This window comes from Amblyomma americanum, chromosome 6, assembly GCF_052857255.1.
Source record: "Amblyomma americanum isolate KBUSLIRL-KWMA chromosome 6, ASM5285725v1, whole genome shotgun sequence".
NCBI classification, from domain to species: Eukaryota; Metazoa; Arthropoda; class Arachnida; order Ixodida; family Ixodidae; genus Amblyomma; species Amblyomma americanum.
This window is the reverse complement of record NC_135502.1, coordinates 92,513,320-92,530,109: the sequence shown is the minus strand read 5'-3', so window position 1 is coordinate 92,530,109 and position 16,790 is coordinate 92,513,320. Positions and strand designations below refer to the sequence as shown.

At 48.4% G+C, this 16,790-nt stretch overlaps 1 protein-coding gene across 1 annotated transcript in view; it reads left to right on the top strand.

Annotated features, from left to right (window-relative positions):
* The window catches only part of LOC144095378 (atrial natriuretic peptide receptor 1-like), a 44,816-nt gene extending 28,228 nt beyond the window's left edge, over nucleotides 1-16,588 (top strand). The window contains exons 15-17 of the mRNA XM_077629136.1: nucleotides 14,645-14,743; nucleotides 15,247-15,338; nucleotides 16,437-16,588. Of these exons, the coding sequence (XP_077485262.1) occupies nucleotides 14,645-14,743; nucleotides 15,247-15,338; nucleotides 16,437-16,508 (263 nt within the window). The 3' untranslated portion in view covers nucleotides 16,509-16,588. The remainder of the gene's footprint in view (nucleotides 1-14,644; nucleotides 14,744-15,246; nucleotides 15,339-16,436) is intronic.
* Nucleotides 16,589-16,790: the final 202 nt, after the last annotated feature.

The window sequence follows — 16,790 nt, the reverse complement described above, 5'->3', positions numbered from 1 at the left end:
GCGCGCCATAAACAGGATTTCATGGTATTGATGTCTTCATGAGGACTTTATTGCGCTGCAGGCATGCGCACTACCGCACACTCTGCGTGTGCTTTTCCGAATCACAGACCGCGGGGTCTGTGATTCGGAAGTATAGGCAGAGTGCTATTTTGGGGCTCAAATCGTAACTGTTTCCGTTTTGACTCACTATTAGGTCAAACAATTAACTCACACACTCGTACACGCACACACATAACAGTGAAAGCATCTAGCCTCTCATCCAAAAGTGCCTCCAGGGCTCCTGTTGTATGTTTATTATTCAGTAATATCGCCTGAAGTTGCCTCCTATTAAATATAACTTAAGACTTAAAACGACTTTTAGTGAGGGTGAGGGAGGGCCGACGATGTCAGGGCAAGCGCGAGGGAGGGCCATCAATTTTTTTCGATGCAAGGATGAGGGAGTGCCCGATAACATTTCAAAATGAGGGCGAGAGTGTGGGAGGACGACAGATTCAAAATTGAGGGAGAGGCAGGAAAAGTAAATGTGAGGGCATTTGCCCACCTCTTCATGCCACACATATGCCTTACGCATGTTACATATGTTGCGGCCACATCAGTTCTCATTGGGCACGCACCGCGGACGGTTGCATAAAAGTGTTCTGCGCACACTCATATTGATCCAGTGTACCCCGGTACCAACCAGACCGCGGCGGCAGTGTTACAATTGAGGGGAAACGCTAACGCGCCCATGTGCTGTGCGATATCAGTGCACGTTAAAGATCACCAGGCGCTCGAGAAAATTCGGGAGCTGGAGCCCTTCACTTCAGCACCTCTTTCTTCCTTGCTTCTTTCAGTCCTCCTTTGTCCCTTCCCTTACGGCGCAGTTCAGGTGCCCGCCGATATGTGAGACAGATAGCGCGCCATTACGCTTTCCCAAAACACATTCTTCATTAACATAGTCATATCCCGGCAGAGACCCGTATGCCCAGGCGACGTGCCCGCCGCGGTGGCTCAGTTAGGGCGCTCGGCTACTGAACCCCCGGTTCGAACGCGACCGCAGCGGCCGCGTTTCGTTGCAGGCGAAACGCACGTTAAAAATCCCCAGGTGGCCGAACTTATTGACGACAAAAACTGCACTACGCTAGGTAAAACTGTTGTATCGTAGGCCGGAGAAAGGCCTTGAACGACCTTCAGTCTAACCACGGTAGCCGTGTATGACTATATGTGGTAGACATATGGTGTGAACCACTTGACCCCTGACATTGATTCATGAACTTTAGTTAACCTTTGACCCCTGATCTTCATTTTACCTGTGACCTTTGACAATGGGTGACCTTTGGGTTGAAATTTGACCTCAGACCTTAACAAAATGCGATAGGGGGATTTTAAACCACGTGACTACATCCGAAAAGGGGGAGGGGGGTCGTAAGGCCATGTGATTCCGCATCATAGCCACGTGGTCGTGTGGGTACATACAGAACGGGTGTCGCGAGCGAGCACTAGAGCTGCCATGGACGAGCCTCAGAGGTTTAGTAAGCATCCTTGCTTTCCGATGAAATCCAGGGTTATCCAAGCTAAGCCACTGCTAATTTTTTTTACGAGCCTTCCACAACGACACCCCTTCATTTCTTCTCTCTCCCTTTTACCTTGCCTTGTTGCGCACTTCAGCTGTCCGGCGAGATGTGAGACAGGTATTGCGCCATTTCCTTTCCCCAACCACCAATTTAAAATTAACACAGACGAAGTCACAGGCTGCTGCGCCGCACTGGTGTAGATAGGTGTGTCTTGAATGTCCCGACGCAAAACAAAACTGAACTCCAGCGAGCTCGAGTGCTCCTATACGATATTCCGCGCTTAGGCATCCTAAACCGTCTGCTAAATTCGAAATGTTATATGTGCCAATACCATCCAACCGTATAATTCAAAAGGACACGGCTACAAGTCTGAGCATGTAAAATATCTGCATCGCGAACTGCGGAGGCATCCGATAAGGAACCTATAGCAATAGCCACGTTATGCTCCAAAACAACGGAAGTTGTGCAGGTCTGGCAAAAATGTTACCGAAAGTATATTCTCCTATTTCTTCAAGACTGACGCCGGAAATTCCCTCAATACTGTGCGCTTCTTGAGCACGTCAAAAGCTTAATACCATCTCTGGATAGGCGAGTAGATTTTAAAGCAATAATACATTTTTTCAGAGTCATAGGAGCCATTTGTGCCACAACTTCCGCTACATTCTATATAATTGAAAATTTTGTTTTGGAGGAAAGGAAATGGCATAGTGCCTGTCTCACCATTTGGCCGACAAGTGAGCCGAGCTGCAAGGGAAGGGACCAGATAATAGATTGAAAGAAGAAAGGAGGAAAGAGTTGCCGTAGTAGAGGGCTCCGGAAAAATTGGCCGTGGCTTAGCTTCCCAATCCCGGGTTATATATAGCGAGAGGTAGGTTTCCCTGGCGGAGCTTGTTTTCACATCCTCTTCTGTTGGTTGCCGTTGACTGACGTCCTCCATAGGCTCCATCTCGGCGGCTATGCGCCGTCTATTAAGCTCGGCAGTCTGTAATCTCCATCTGGCATGCTGTTCCTCTCTCTGATCGGGCGTCTCCGCTGCTCACGCTCATCCTATCTTTGCTCAGTAGCCAAGTGGCAGGCGCCTCTTTAGGATTGCAAGAGTTAATCTTCACTTGTCTATGCCACCGCTAAGCAGCGACTGGATTCTCCTCTGCATCCATGTCAAACGTTATAAAGCCGCCCATTACGTCTCTCCCTCTTCCCCTTTTGACACGTGTCCCTTTGAACCCAAGATAAATAATTGGTCTTTGGGGGAAAGGAAACGGCGCAGTATCAGTCTCATATACCGTCGGTCACCTGAACCGCGCCGTAAGGGAAGGGATAAAGGAGGGAGTGAAAGAAGAAAGGAAGAAGAGGTGCCGTAGTGGAGGGCTCCGGAATAATTTCGACCACCTGGGGATCTTTAACGTGCACTGACATCGCACAGCACACGGGCGCCTTAGCGTTTTTCCTCCATAAAAACGCAGCCGCCGCGGTCGGGTTCGAACCCGGGAACTCCGGATCAGTAGTCGAGCGCCCTAACCACTGAGCCACCGCGGCGGGGCGGACCCAAGATAATAAACCTTATTTTTGAAAATATGGCGGAGTGCTTGGAGCACTCTGGCACGGGTCGGTCCGGTATTGCACTGCCTCCGGGATCTGCCTGGGGCCTACCAGGGCGCGCCTTTGCTTTCCGCCTTGTCTTTCATCTTTCAACTCGCCTACTTTCAGCACGTGGCAGCGTTTCTGGCTCGGCTTGAGCCAGTGGGCAGGCCCCTGCACTTTCATTTTCATTTTTCCTGTCAGCAACAGCAACAGAAACCGCCCCTTTTAGAGGAAATGCTGCGCATGCGACGCGCGGTTCGGGTGATAGTGCGGCGCGCGGCGAGGCGGCGCACCTGTGGGGTCTCTCTGGTTGGTTACCATGGTATCGGCGCATGCGCACAACTGCTCAACCGCGTGGCTTCACAAGCGGCTCCGATGGATGAGAGTGCGCGGGGCCGCGGCGATGGCGATGCGCACGCTGCACTCCTACTCCTCTCCGGTCGCCCTGGTAACGGCGCAGGCGCACAACAGTTTTCCCTGGCTCACGGCGAAATGCTCGACTAGTAGCGCTCGGCTACTGATCCGGAGTTCCAGGGTTCGAACCCGACCGCGGGGTCTGTGATTGAATAGATGCAAAACGCTAAGGCGCCCGTGTGCTATACGATATCAGTGCTTGTTTTTTTAATTGGTTTTCGGGGAAAGGAAATGGTGCAGTATCTGTCTCATATATCGTTGTACACCTAAACCGCGCCGTAAGGGAAGGGATAAAGGAGGGAGTGAAAGAAGAAAGGAAGAAAGAGGTGCCGTAGTGGAGGGCTCCGGAATAATTTCGACCACCTGGGAATCTTTAACGTCCACTGACATCGCACAGCACACGGGCGCCTTCAGTGCACGTTAAAGATCACCATGTGGTCGAAAAAATTCCGGAGCCGGAGCCCTACGCTACGGCACCTCTTTCTTCCTTTCTTCTCTCAGTCTATTATCCTGTCCCCTCCCTTACAGCTCGGTTCACTTGTCCGCGAAAATGTGACAGCCATTTCCTTTCGTCCAAACCAAATCTTTCAATTTTTTTTAATGTAGCGGAAGTTGTGGCACTAATGGCTCCTACGACTCTAGAACGGAACGGAAAGACTTCTTCAACTGGGGATCTGCATCATCATCAGGGAACTATGCGAGGCTCATATATACGCGCAGTCAAGGAGGCGGCTCACAACCGCACCCGCGGTGAGGGTGACCCTGAGAAATCTAGGACCGCATGATATAATCTCGGATAGAAATGCGCAGGCAACATTACCCAGCGAAGTGAGAAAATTACTCACTATTAAACTGATTCCAAAAGATATGCACCCTGCTTTTTACGAAGGCAGGAGGAGAGCAAGAGCGAAGGCCCTTGAAGCCAAGCAAGAGTGTTCGGAATACACAGCCTATGTAAACGCGGCGAAATACGAGGAAGGCGACTCTTTTGTGTCCGTGGGTATGAAGGACTCGGGTGAAACATTAACGGCTGGTTCAGTAAATACACAGAACTCATGGAGAGCGGACGAGGAAGCTATCGTCATGCAATGGTCCGTACCAAAGCAGTCGCCATATTAGCGACTCCAAGGTCGTTATAAACAACTTCATGTGGGGTATGACCTCTCAAGAGGCAGAAGGAATCTTAAGACATCAAGACTGGGACCAAAAAGAGGTGGAACTTACATGGGTGCCGGCACACTCGGGGAACAGGGGAAACGAGTTAGCGCACCGTATAGCTCACCGTATAGCTCTTGGTTATGTCAGCCGAGCAGAAAGCAGGGTTGAGTCCCCAATTTTCATTTTGAGTCCCCAAGTTTCACGAGAGATGCATTCATATCTTTTCACGACAACACAATCAGTTTAAACTGGAAAGGAGCATATATCCACCACCAGAAAAAAAAAAGCTCGAGAAATGCCAGGAGCTAACGCGGCGTCCGCTCCACACCCGAGCCTTCTTTAGTCCGTCGGGAGTAGCACACATGTATGCAAAGCATTACAATCCGACATTCAAAGATTGCGCCGAAGCAGCCAGATATGAACACATTCTATGGAGCTGCAAAACGGCGCCGCCAGCGGCGGACCTACTACCAGTCCCTCCTCTAGAGAGGTCGCAGGTTATACTGTCAAGCTCACACTCGTCGACGCAAGTCCGGGCCACTGAGTGGGCTCACAAGGTCGCCGAGAGCCACGGGCTCGAAGCTATCTTGTATAGTGCCCACTAGGGTTCAGTGCTTGCAATAAACGTTTTCAAATAAAAAAACGACCAGTCCTTCTATATTCTTCGGTCTGCATAGTTTGCCTTCTTGGAACAAAAAAAGTCTTAATGCATCCACCCTAGTTATCACTAATCATGAATGATTATTTCTTCAACCCACATTGCTGTGCTTTGACATCTTGTCACAAGAGGGCGCTAAGGTTTATTCGATTCTAGGGTGCCTCGATGCCAGCGCCAGGCACCGGGTGGAAACAACTTAAGCGACGCCGCCATATTGAATCACAACTGACCTCTCCCATGTACCGCGAAATGCTCGACTGGTAGCCCAGTGTAGCTCTCGCTGCAAGAGGCCGTTCTAGTTAAAGCACTTTGAAGCGAATGGGAGCATAAACAACGCTGTTACAAACGCTAGCACCGCTGATCCCGTGTGATTCAATTAGCGGCGCCGTTGAGGTTGTCTCCACCGCGGCTGTGCTGGCGTCGAGGCACCCTACTCGATTCACTGATGGGCGCGACGCCACGGCCAACTAAAAGTAACGCGTTTACTCTATTTACAGCATGCGCAACGCAGTAAGGAATGCGTATACCCAAATAAATTCTCTATTCTAGCAATATATATAGATAACAATGAAATGTTATAAGTGCAGTGCACATGTATGCTGGACACATGTGTGCCAGCAGCAAAGAAAAACTTTTTTTTTTGTGGAAAGAAAATGGCGCAGTTACTCGCTCACATGTCTCCGTTGACACCCGAAGCACGCCGTAAAGGGAAGCATAAAGAAAGTACTGAAAGAAGAAAGGAAGAAAGATTTGCCGTAGTGGAGGTCTCCGGGATAATTTCAAACACCTCGGGTCTTCAGCGTGCATAGACGTCCCAGAGCACACGCCCGCGAACCCGACCGCGGCGGCTGCGTTTTTATGGAGGAGAAACGCTAAGGCGCCCGTGTGCTGTGCGATGTCAGTGCACGTTAAAGATCCCCAGGTGGTCGAAATTATTCCGGAGCCCTCCACTACGGCACCTCTGTCTTCCTTTCTTCTTTCACTCCCTCCTTTACCCTTCCCTTACGGCGCGGTTCAGGTGTCCAACGATATATGAGACAGATACTGCGCCATTTCCTTTCCCTCCAAAAACCAATTATTATCACGCCCGCCTTTTTTTTTACATTTAGCTGGTTTCTTACTCCTGCGCTCGGGGCCTCCGTCGCATGCGTCGCATGTGCTCCACGGTTTCCGAAGATCTTGAGCGGAAAAAGACATCGGACCACCGAAATTTTCGGATGAATCGAGGCCGGAAGTTGGGAGGATCAAGCGGACATGAACATCGGACCTGTAGGCCCATTTTTTTGGTCTATTATCGGGATCCAAAGTTTCCACGTGGTCCGGCGCGGGTAGGCCAAATCTAGGCCTAGCGCCAACAAGGCCTCGACGGGCGCTCCACGGCACTACTGGGCCACGGCAGGGTCGCGATGGAGATCCGAGGCACTCAAGACCGTACTCCAAGCACACGAAACACCGATTTAGTCCGAAGTTGGGCGTAAAATCAGGAGATGGAGGCAGAGCCGGCCACCACGTGGCGAGCCCCCGAGGAACGGGATCGCCAGGGCACTGCCGAGGCGATGGAAGAGAACGACTGAGACGCGGACGGATGGCAGACGGCGGTGCCGAGACGAAAGAAAGGCAAGAAAGCCGCGGCGAGGAACGAATTCAAGGAATCCCAACAAATCCAGGGAAACATAACAGCGACCGACAAGAAGACGTACGGGCGAACGGATGAGTGGAAGAGCCCGAAGATGCCGCCACTGCCCAAGGAGGACTTAGGATATTCCTACGGCCCAGGGGAGGACTAAGGATCCGCGAACTAAAACCGATTCAAGTCACGGGAGCAATCGCACAATAATGCAAAGGAAAAATCAAGGCGAAGGACTTCATAACAAGGATCAGAAAAGGATCCAACATCTTAATTGCAAGCGTTCTCGACGAAGAGAAGGCCAAGAAAATCGCAAAAGTCCAGAAGCTGCAATTTGGAGAAAAGGGCTACGAAGTACTCCCGTACGCAGCCACGGGATTAGACTACAAAAGAGCCGAAATCCAAGGAATTACGGCGGGGATAACGATGGAAGATATAGAGGAAGAGACGTGAGACTGGCAGCGATAACACTCAAGTGAAAGGGGCAGAATTTCCTGGCGCATCCGTTAAAAACGGTACAGTTGATGAGGGCGAGGAACTCGCAGTTGCTCTAGCGATCGCCGAAGGCAACCGGATTGGAAAATCTTTAACCATCCTAACGGACTCGAAAGAGGCCTGCAGGAACTATATGAAAGGAAGGATAGGTAAATGTGCAAGAGAGGTCGTAGCGCAAGCGGCTCCAAAAAAGGACCAGGCGAGGCATGTTATTTTCTGGGTGCAAGCCGAAGTATGGGGCAACATCAGGGCCGATGAGAACGCTCGAACTTACACGAACCGAGCCTCTCATCCACTCAGGCCGGAGGGGGCCTCAGAAAACGTAATGCCCACCTTCTCAGAAATCACCAATTACTACAGGGGGTAAGGAAGATATCCAGAACCGCACTCTAGCCTGACTCAGGAAGAGGCGGTCATATGGAGTAGGCTCCAAACAGAAACCCTAGCTAATATTTTCATATTAAATAAGATGTATCCAACGCTGCACAGGCACACGTGCCCCAAATGCGTCGGCAAAGCCATGGTGTATTACACAACGTGGGAGTGCAAGGATAATTATAATTTCCATTATCAGAAATAACCGTGTCGGGAGCATTGGGAGGAAGTGCGTTCCAGCCACAATCCAGCCTTCCTACGAAGGCTGGTACAACATGCTGTGAAAGCTGCCAGATCCAATGGGGATCTAGAATAGGGGCTCCGCTCGCTGAAGAGGGCGAAGACATCGCAAAACAAAGACGACCTCTGCACTCTGACATGTATAGAAACTAGAGCAGTAAAGTTTATCCTATCCTATCCTTGCCTTTCGCCCCCATCTAAACGCTGCCGCTATGGTCGGGTTCGAACCCGAGTACTCCGGCTTAGTAGACGAGCGCCTTAACCACTCAGAATCCAAGGCGGTTATCCGGAAGTATAGGCAGAGTGCTATTTTGGGGCTCAAATAGTAACTATCTCAGTTCTGACTCACGTATTAGGTCAAACAATTAACTCACACACTCGTACACGCACACACAACAGTATAAGCATCTAGCCTCTCATCCAAAATTGCCTCCAGGGCTTCAGTTGTATGTTTACTACTCAGTAATATCGCCAGAAGTTGCCGCCTATAAAATATAACTCGAGTCTTAAAACGGCTTTTAGTGAGGACGAGGGAGGACCGACGATGTCAGGGCGAGCGCGAGAGAGGGCCAGCAAATTTTTTCGATGCAAGGATGAGGAAGGGCCCGATAACATTTCAAAATGAGGGCGAGAGTGTGGGAGGACGACCGATTCAAAATTGAGGGAGAGGCAGGAAAAGTAAATGTGAGGGCATTTGCTTACTTCTGCATGCCACACATATGCCTTACGCATGTTACATATGTTGCGGCCACATCAGTTCTCGTTGGGCACGCACCGCGGACGGTTGCAAAAAAGAGCTCTTTGCACACTCATATTGATCCGGTGTACCCCGGCACCAACCAGACCGCGGCGGCCGCGTTACGATGGAGGCGAAACGCTAAGGCGCCCGCGTGCAGTGCGACGTCAGTGCACGTTAAAGATCACCAGGCACTCGAGAAAATTCGGGAGCTGGAGCCCTCCACTACGGCCCCTCTTTCTTCCTTTCTTCTTTCAGTCCTCCTTTATCCCTTCCCTTACGGCGCAGTTCAGGTGCCCGCCGGTATCTGAGACAGATACCGCGCCATTTCGCTTTCCCAAAACACAATATTCATTAACATAGTCATATCCCGGCAGAGACCCGTATGCCCAGGCGACGTGCCCGCCGCGGTGGCTCAGTTAGGGCGCTCGGCTACTGATCTGGTGCACCCGGGTTCGAACGCGACCGCAGCGGCCGCGTTTCGTTGCAGGCGAAACGCACGTTAAAAATCCCCAGGTGGCCGAACTTATTGACGACAAAAACAGCACTACGCTATAGGTAAAGCTGTTGTATCGTAGGCCGGAGAACGGCCTTGAACGACCTTCAGTCTAACCACGGTAGCCGTGTATGACTATATGTGGTAGACATATGGTGCGAGCCACTTGACCCCTGACATTGATTCATGAACTTTAGTTAACCTTTGACCCCTGATCTTCATTTTACGTGTGACCTTTGACAATGGGTGACCTTTGGGTTGAAATCTGACCTTAGACCTTAAGAACATGCGAAAGGGTGATTTGAAACCACGTGACTACATCCGAAAAGGGGGAGGGGGGTCGTAAGGCCATGTGATTCCGCATCATAGCCACGTGGTCGTGTGGGTACATACAGAACGGGTGTCGCGAGCGAGCACTAGAGCTGCCATGGACGAGCCTCAGCGGTTTAGCAAGCATCCTTGCTTTTCGATGAAATCCAGGGTTATCGAAGCTAAGCCACTGCAAATTTTTTCACGAGCCTTCCACAACGACCACCCCTTCATTTCTTCTCTCTCCCTTATACCTTCCCTTACTGCGCACCTCAGCTGTCCGGCGAGATGTGAGACAGGTATTGCGCCATTTCCGAAGTCACAGGCAGCTGCGCCGCAGCGGCCGCACTCAGGTAGACTGCGTGCGTGCGTGCGTGTGCGTGTACGTGCGTGCGTGTGCGTGCGTGCGTGCGTGTGCGTGCGTGTGCGTGTGCGTGTACGTGCGTGCGTGTGCGTGTACGTGCGTGCGTGTGCGTGTACGTGCGTGCGTGTGTGTGCGCGTGCGTGCGTGTGCGTGTGTGCGTGTGCGTGTGCGTGTGTGCGTGTGCGTGTGCGTGTGTGTGTGTGTGTGTGTGTGTGTGTGTGTGTGTGTGTGTGTGTGTGTGTGTGTGTGTGTGTGTGTGTGTGTGTGTGTGTGTGTGTGTGTGTGTGTGTGTGTGTGTGTGTGTGTGTGTGTGTGTGTGTGTGTGTGTGTGTGTGTGGTCATTTTTCTGATTTTTTCGCTTCACGCACACTGCATCCAAATAACTTTTCCAGCGGCCAGTGTCAAGCAGACTTTCTTATCGAGTCGAATCACTTCTACATAGCACTATAAACATGCATGTGCAATTGTACCATTGCGCCTATACTATAGCGAACATGAGTATATATATTAGAACAAACAACTTCGGTTTCGACGGGTAACCATACTTCTGGATGAAAGCATTCCATGCGCGTACAATCGCCTCCCTTTCCACCCACATCTGTTTCTGGGTGCAGTGGGTGAGACTCCCACTGCCGCCGAGTACCCGTAGGCTTATGGGTACAAGCTTTCCCGTCCTGGCGCTGAGCTTTCACGGGATTAACTCAAGGATAAGGAGCCTGTGCCTTCAAATCTCCTCACTTTATGAGTCACGTACAGACACCTGAAAAAATTGCCACCACAGGCAGGCTTTACCACGCATTCAATTTAGTCTCGAAGCATCAACAACCCGTCAAGGGGAGTTAGGCCAAAGGTCCTGTTCTCAAGCGCATGTCCAGCGTTCTCGGACAAAAATTGTGAAAATTTGAACAATGTAAGATCATCTGTTATAGAAATATTGATGGTAATGGACCAGTCTTGTGATATGTAGCAAATTGTTTCTTTTAAAGTGTTTCCATCGATCGCATCGAACAGTTAAGACTGTCTTAGAAAACCTATGGGGGAACGCATTTGATGATAGCAAATACGTTAATAGAAAAAAAATGCAAAAGGGCCGTCGGCTGATCTGCTGCAGATATATTCATTGTTATAGCGAAATCTTACATTGTAAGAACATAATAATAATTATAATTGGTTTTTGGGGGGGAAAGGAAATGGCGCAGTATCTGTCCCATATATCGTTGGACACCTGAACCGCGCCGTAGGGAAGGGATAAAGGAGGGAGTGAAAGAAGAAAGGAAGAAAGGGTGCCGTATTGGAGGGCTCCGGAATAATATCGACCACCTGGGGATCTTTAACGTGCACTGACAGCGCACAGCACACGGGCGCCTTAGCGTTTTTCCTAAAAAATAGTGTTCATAAATGGTTTCCCGCTCAAAAATGCTTTCGTTCAGAATTGTTGGGCATGTTCGTTCGCGAGCACGAGGCCGGAAGAGAGGTATATTGTGCCCATTCGAAGCGTGTGGATAACCGGCGACATTGGGAATCGAACTTTCCGCACCCGAGGCGGATATACCCATATTCTTAGCAGTACTCCTTTCCGTGGAGCAGCTCGTCTCAGCAATATTCTAGGAGGCAATCAAATCATCATCGCTTTTCCCGCTATAACCACTTGCACGCTGTTGCCCAGAACGTGCCTATATATAGGCATAAACCACATTTCAGCAATCGTTTGCTGCGAAGACCGTGTGCCCGCGATCGAAATGGGCTTTCGACCGAGGTGGCGACAATTCGATTTCGAATCTGCCATCGAGGAAGCACATTCATCACTCAAACCATTCATTACTGAAAATTATGCGTAATTATCTTTTTGCTCTTACACCCACTGCTCACGTAATGACCTGCAAAGGGGCCTCTGAAGAAAATCTAATAAATAAATTTGATAGAACGCGTACATTAAACCTGGCGTAGTTAAATTACTTTTTCCAACCGCGTTGTGCAACAATATTTATTTGCATTTATTTATTTATATGCAACCTCAGGGCCGAACTGTTATAGAGGGGAGTAGTTTATTACAATAAGCTAACAGTATAGTATAACAGGTGATCAATCAAACATTTACGTAATTCTAGCGAGCTCAGTTTCATTGAAAAAAAGGACACCCAGAGTTAACTGTTACAATGCTTGGTGTGGTTGCAGCAAAGCGGTTCCAGTCCCGTGACGTCTTGGGAACAAACAACATACAAATTGTAATAGTTTGGCATGTCGGTACAGCTACTTTGAGATACTGGTCGTGACGAGACGATAGGTGAGCTGGCGAAGATATGGATGCTTGTGCTAAAGATGGTGGAAAATTTCGTGAAAGAGGCAGAGGTGAATGACTCTTTTGCGGGCGGTTGGATTAGGCAAACTTAGCTCAGATTTCATTAAAGCTTTGCCGGCACTGCTGTTGCAGTTAGCAAGAGTGAGACATGCCGAATTATTTTGAATCATTTCTTGTTTGTGAATTAAAGTATCAGAAATTACATGCGAAGTCGAGGCTGCTTACTCTAATTTCGATCTTACTAATGATTTGTACATAAGTAGTTTAATTAAGGGGAGGAAATTGTAACGTTTGGTCTTATATATCCTAAAGTGCGTCCACCGCTGTTGATGAACTGGCTAATCTGTCGGTGCCATGTTAAACAGTTTGCTATACGAACACATAAGTGTTTATAGGAAGGAGGTCGCTGTATCTAAAGGTGATACACTATGGTACTAAAGAGGAGTGGTACTGGAGGCCTGGCTTCCTCGCATTACTCTATATTTAGCAAAATTTAGTTTCGTTAGTGAATTGTCACATCTCTTAGCAACTGTGTGTATGACGGAAGGATTTGCGTCCAGTGTCAATTTTAATTTCTGGGAACACTACGTAATCATCAGGGAATATGTGAGGGATGAAGGGCAATGTAGCCGCTATTAAGGATGAGCTGCAATTACTGGCTGTTACAAACTATAGACGGCTAATGAGGAAACATTCAATCTTCTTTGTCAACTAGTCATCAAGGTTAATTTTACGTAGTCTAGGTACTAGCCGCTTGTGCCACACCTTGTCAAAAGCGCTTGAAAAGCCAAGAATATGTAGTCTGGCATGAACGGTTATGAGGAATGGTACGAATTTTGTGTGTGAAAGACAAAAGCTGAGTTTCGCAGCAGTACTGCTCCATGAACACATACTGTAAAGAATTAAAGAATGAAATCGAATCAAGAAAATTTACTAGGTGAGAAAATATCTCGCGTTCTACAACCTTGCACGGAATACATTTAATCAAAATGGGGCGATAGTTATTTGCGTGGTAGGCTTCCTGTGTCAAATATTTGCTGGAATGGTTAAGAAGGAAAACAGGAAACATTGTTTTAGTGACTTAAATAAAACTCAAGCCAATACAATCAATTTTAGGACAACAATAATTTTAGGGAGTTTATAATTTTTGGATACCTACACGGTCACACTGTGATTGCGGGCGCAGCTTTATGTTCAGAGCAGGAAGCATTGAATATTATGAAACAATAGCTCTGGAAAAGTATTTCGCGAACGTTTCATTCAGTTGCGTGGGGCATTCACTGCCACAAGCTGTATTCATTCGAATCTGCCAGCTAAATTCTGAAGCTTTCATTCGGAAGAATACAATTTCAAAACTATTCCCAAAAATAAATGCTTACGCTCGCTCACAAATGCTATAGATCAACTGTGGTAACATTTGTCTCGCCACAAAGGAGCTTCAATTGCCGAGAGGTTTAGAGTTGATAAGTAGAATTTTTTTGCGCTACATTGATGCAAGTTTGCGGCATTGGGGATGACGTCGATGGCCGTGGGATGGATATGGCTTCGAGTGTTTCTTTTAAACTTCCTAATCGTGCCATAAAATCCTGCTAGCGATTGCGAAACGGAAGTTCTCATAATATATTCAAGGGCATGCTTAATCTTGCGTTTTCTCCTCTGTGCAAGATCTCTTGTGTAAATGGCCCGTGGTGGCAATGCCCATCTTTTAATTGTTTCGCTCATTGCTAGCTCATAATAGCTCCGTTTATATTCAAAACAACCTCCCTGTGATTACAACGGGGTAATCCACCGAGCGAGGCCAACTCAAAATTGTCCGTGTCCCTCTTGGAAAAGAAGCTGTAGCAAATCGCTACATAAATATCTTCGAACTTAAATTTAACGAAGAAATTAAAGGTTCAGGCAATTCTCCTGACCTGAACATAAAAAAAAAACATTTTTTCATCGCTTTTTTTTTCTTGCACGGTTTCTCTGTCCTGCGAGCATCTCAGTCTCAGTGCGCTTTGTCCGCATCGTACGCCGACGTTTTCTGATCCTGGTGGCGGCAAGCCCTTACAAAAATGGTCTATAGACAGTCTATAGTCTTCTTATAGACTATTGCCGTCCTATAGATATTTCTTTTTGTCTATTCATAGTCTATAAACTGTCTATAGACAAACGTCTACTAAAAGTGTATGACCATAAATATATCGATTGCGTATAGACTGTTATCTAGGGTTTGTCTGTGGAGAGACTATAGACTTTATAGAGACACAAGTTTAAGGACAGTCTATAGACTGTCTACAGAAATTTTTGTAAGGGAGTATCCTGGCACCTCTAACTGTTTCTGCATTTATACGCAGGCCCTTGCGTGGCTGGCGTCGTAGGCCTGAAGATGCCCAAGTACTGCTTGTTCGGCGACACAGTCAACACGGCTTCGCGCATGGAGACGACAGGAGAGCGTAAGCCTTTGTGTCAGTTTGTTGCCTCGTCTCGCAAAAGCCGCCGAACGACTTGCGCAGTCTTGTGGAAAAGTGCGCGGATATCGCGGCGCCGCCCGTCAGCCGCCGATGACATGTCGCGGGAAATGAACGTCATCAATCATGGGACGCTCTCCTCTAAAAGGGAAAGGGAAAAGAAATAAGACCTCAGATTCCTCGATACGAGCCCTATAAGAAAGATAAGTCGACCGGCTCCTTGTCACCGTGACACACTGGAGCGATAATCAGCGCTGTGAAGGAGTTTGCAAAATGTGCCTAAAATATTAAGTTACATCATGCAAGTTTTACTTCGCGTTCTTAGACCACAAAGGCCCTCTGCGCCAGACTCAAACTCCTGGCTTCTTTCTATGCTCGACATTGGCGGGAAAAAAAAAGAGTTGAGTACAATCGATTGGTCGTGCTTCTTTTCTATATGTTATACTTTTTTACATTAGCTCTTTCTCTCGTGTCTTCGTTTTCAACAGCGCTCAAGATTCACGTGAGCTCTAAGTCAAAGGAGCTGCTCGATCTTTTTGGAAACTTCGTGCTCACTCTCAGAGGTGAGGTGCAAGTGAAGGTGAGTAAATAATTACACAAGTCGCGTCTCGCTCTTAAGCGAAGCTAATACTTTTTGCCCACGGGCAGGCCGAACTAGAAGAGTAAACCACGCAATACCGCCGCTATAGCAAGCAATAAGTTCTTCGAAAACGTTTGTCGTTCAATGTTATCTTCGCGTGGGTTTCATGGGCGTACCCTTGAACGTTTCAGAGATAGTGGTATCCTCTCTAGTTCAGAAAAAAACAGAACGAGGAATGAGTGGCAAAAGTTATTTACCCTGTTAAAATGCCTTGGCTTAGAAGCCCATTTCTGTACGTATCTGCAGAGACGGGTAACAGCACCACTTAAATATTATGTTTGATTTATACCCACCTTTGTATTATTTATTTATTTTTTGCTGCTGCTTCTGTGTAAGGGGAGCACTTGTCGTTTATAGAGATTGAAGCGCTTCTGCTTACACTTGTTGTTCGTATGTGGGTACCGTCACTTCGCCTTCGAGTACAAGTTCCGCGCTTGAATCACGTGCATGCGCAGTGAATTCTTAGCAGATGCAATAACGTCTTAGCAGATGCAATAACGTTCGCTGCAGCGCGGAGGGCCTAAAGTTGGCTGCGAATGGCTGAGTGGGCGATGAACTGGAGACACGGGTCTCTTTGCCCCAGCACTGAGAAAAAAAAGTAGTTGCCCCCCCCCCTCCCCCCCTTCGGGACACTCAGCCTCCCTCCTCTGACAACCGCTGGCTTTGGGAGCTGGTGTACGGACCTCTAGGTACTTTTAAGTTCAAAAAAAAACTTCACTCATCGTCGCAACGCCCTCCATCAAACAGTTTACGTTGAAACGGGCTTGTACGAGGATGTAGCTGCGCGACAAAGAGCAAGGAGCCAGTATGCACTCGACGCTGAATTCATACTATTCCGCGATTTCTGCGAGATTTTCCTCACTAGTACTTATCGAGCACTCATTATGCTAGCCGGGCGCCCCCTAGTAGAAATATGTACAAAGAGGTCAGAAAGAAAAGCTGCTAGAAAGCTTGCGAAAAGTTAGGTGAGATTCTAAGATACAATGGTGCAATGCGCGATCGTTCGTTCCAGTTCACGATGCACTCTCCCCTTCGCAGGGAAAAGGCGTCATGACGACCTACTGGCTCGAGGCGGAGAACAACAACAAGCAGCCTGAAGCAGATCAGTGAAGGAGGGACGTCCAGGACGCCACATAGCCGCATTCTCGGATGAACGGTCTGAACGAAGTGTCATCAGGAATCGGGGAGAACGAAAGAAGAGGGGGGAGGGGGGGGGATAGCAAAAAGTACAGACACCGAAACAGTAAAACTGCTCTTACTGTACTGTACGTGCCAGCACTGCAGTAATCGTCATCAGTTATTGTCAATCGTTTGTCACCAACGTACAAGAGACGACAACTGATGACGATTCTTTCAATTTGTAAGCCGCACGGCACCTTCTGTCGCCGAGGC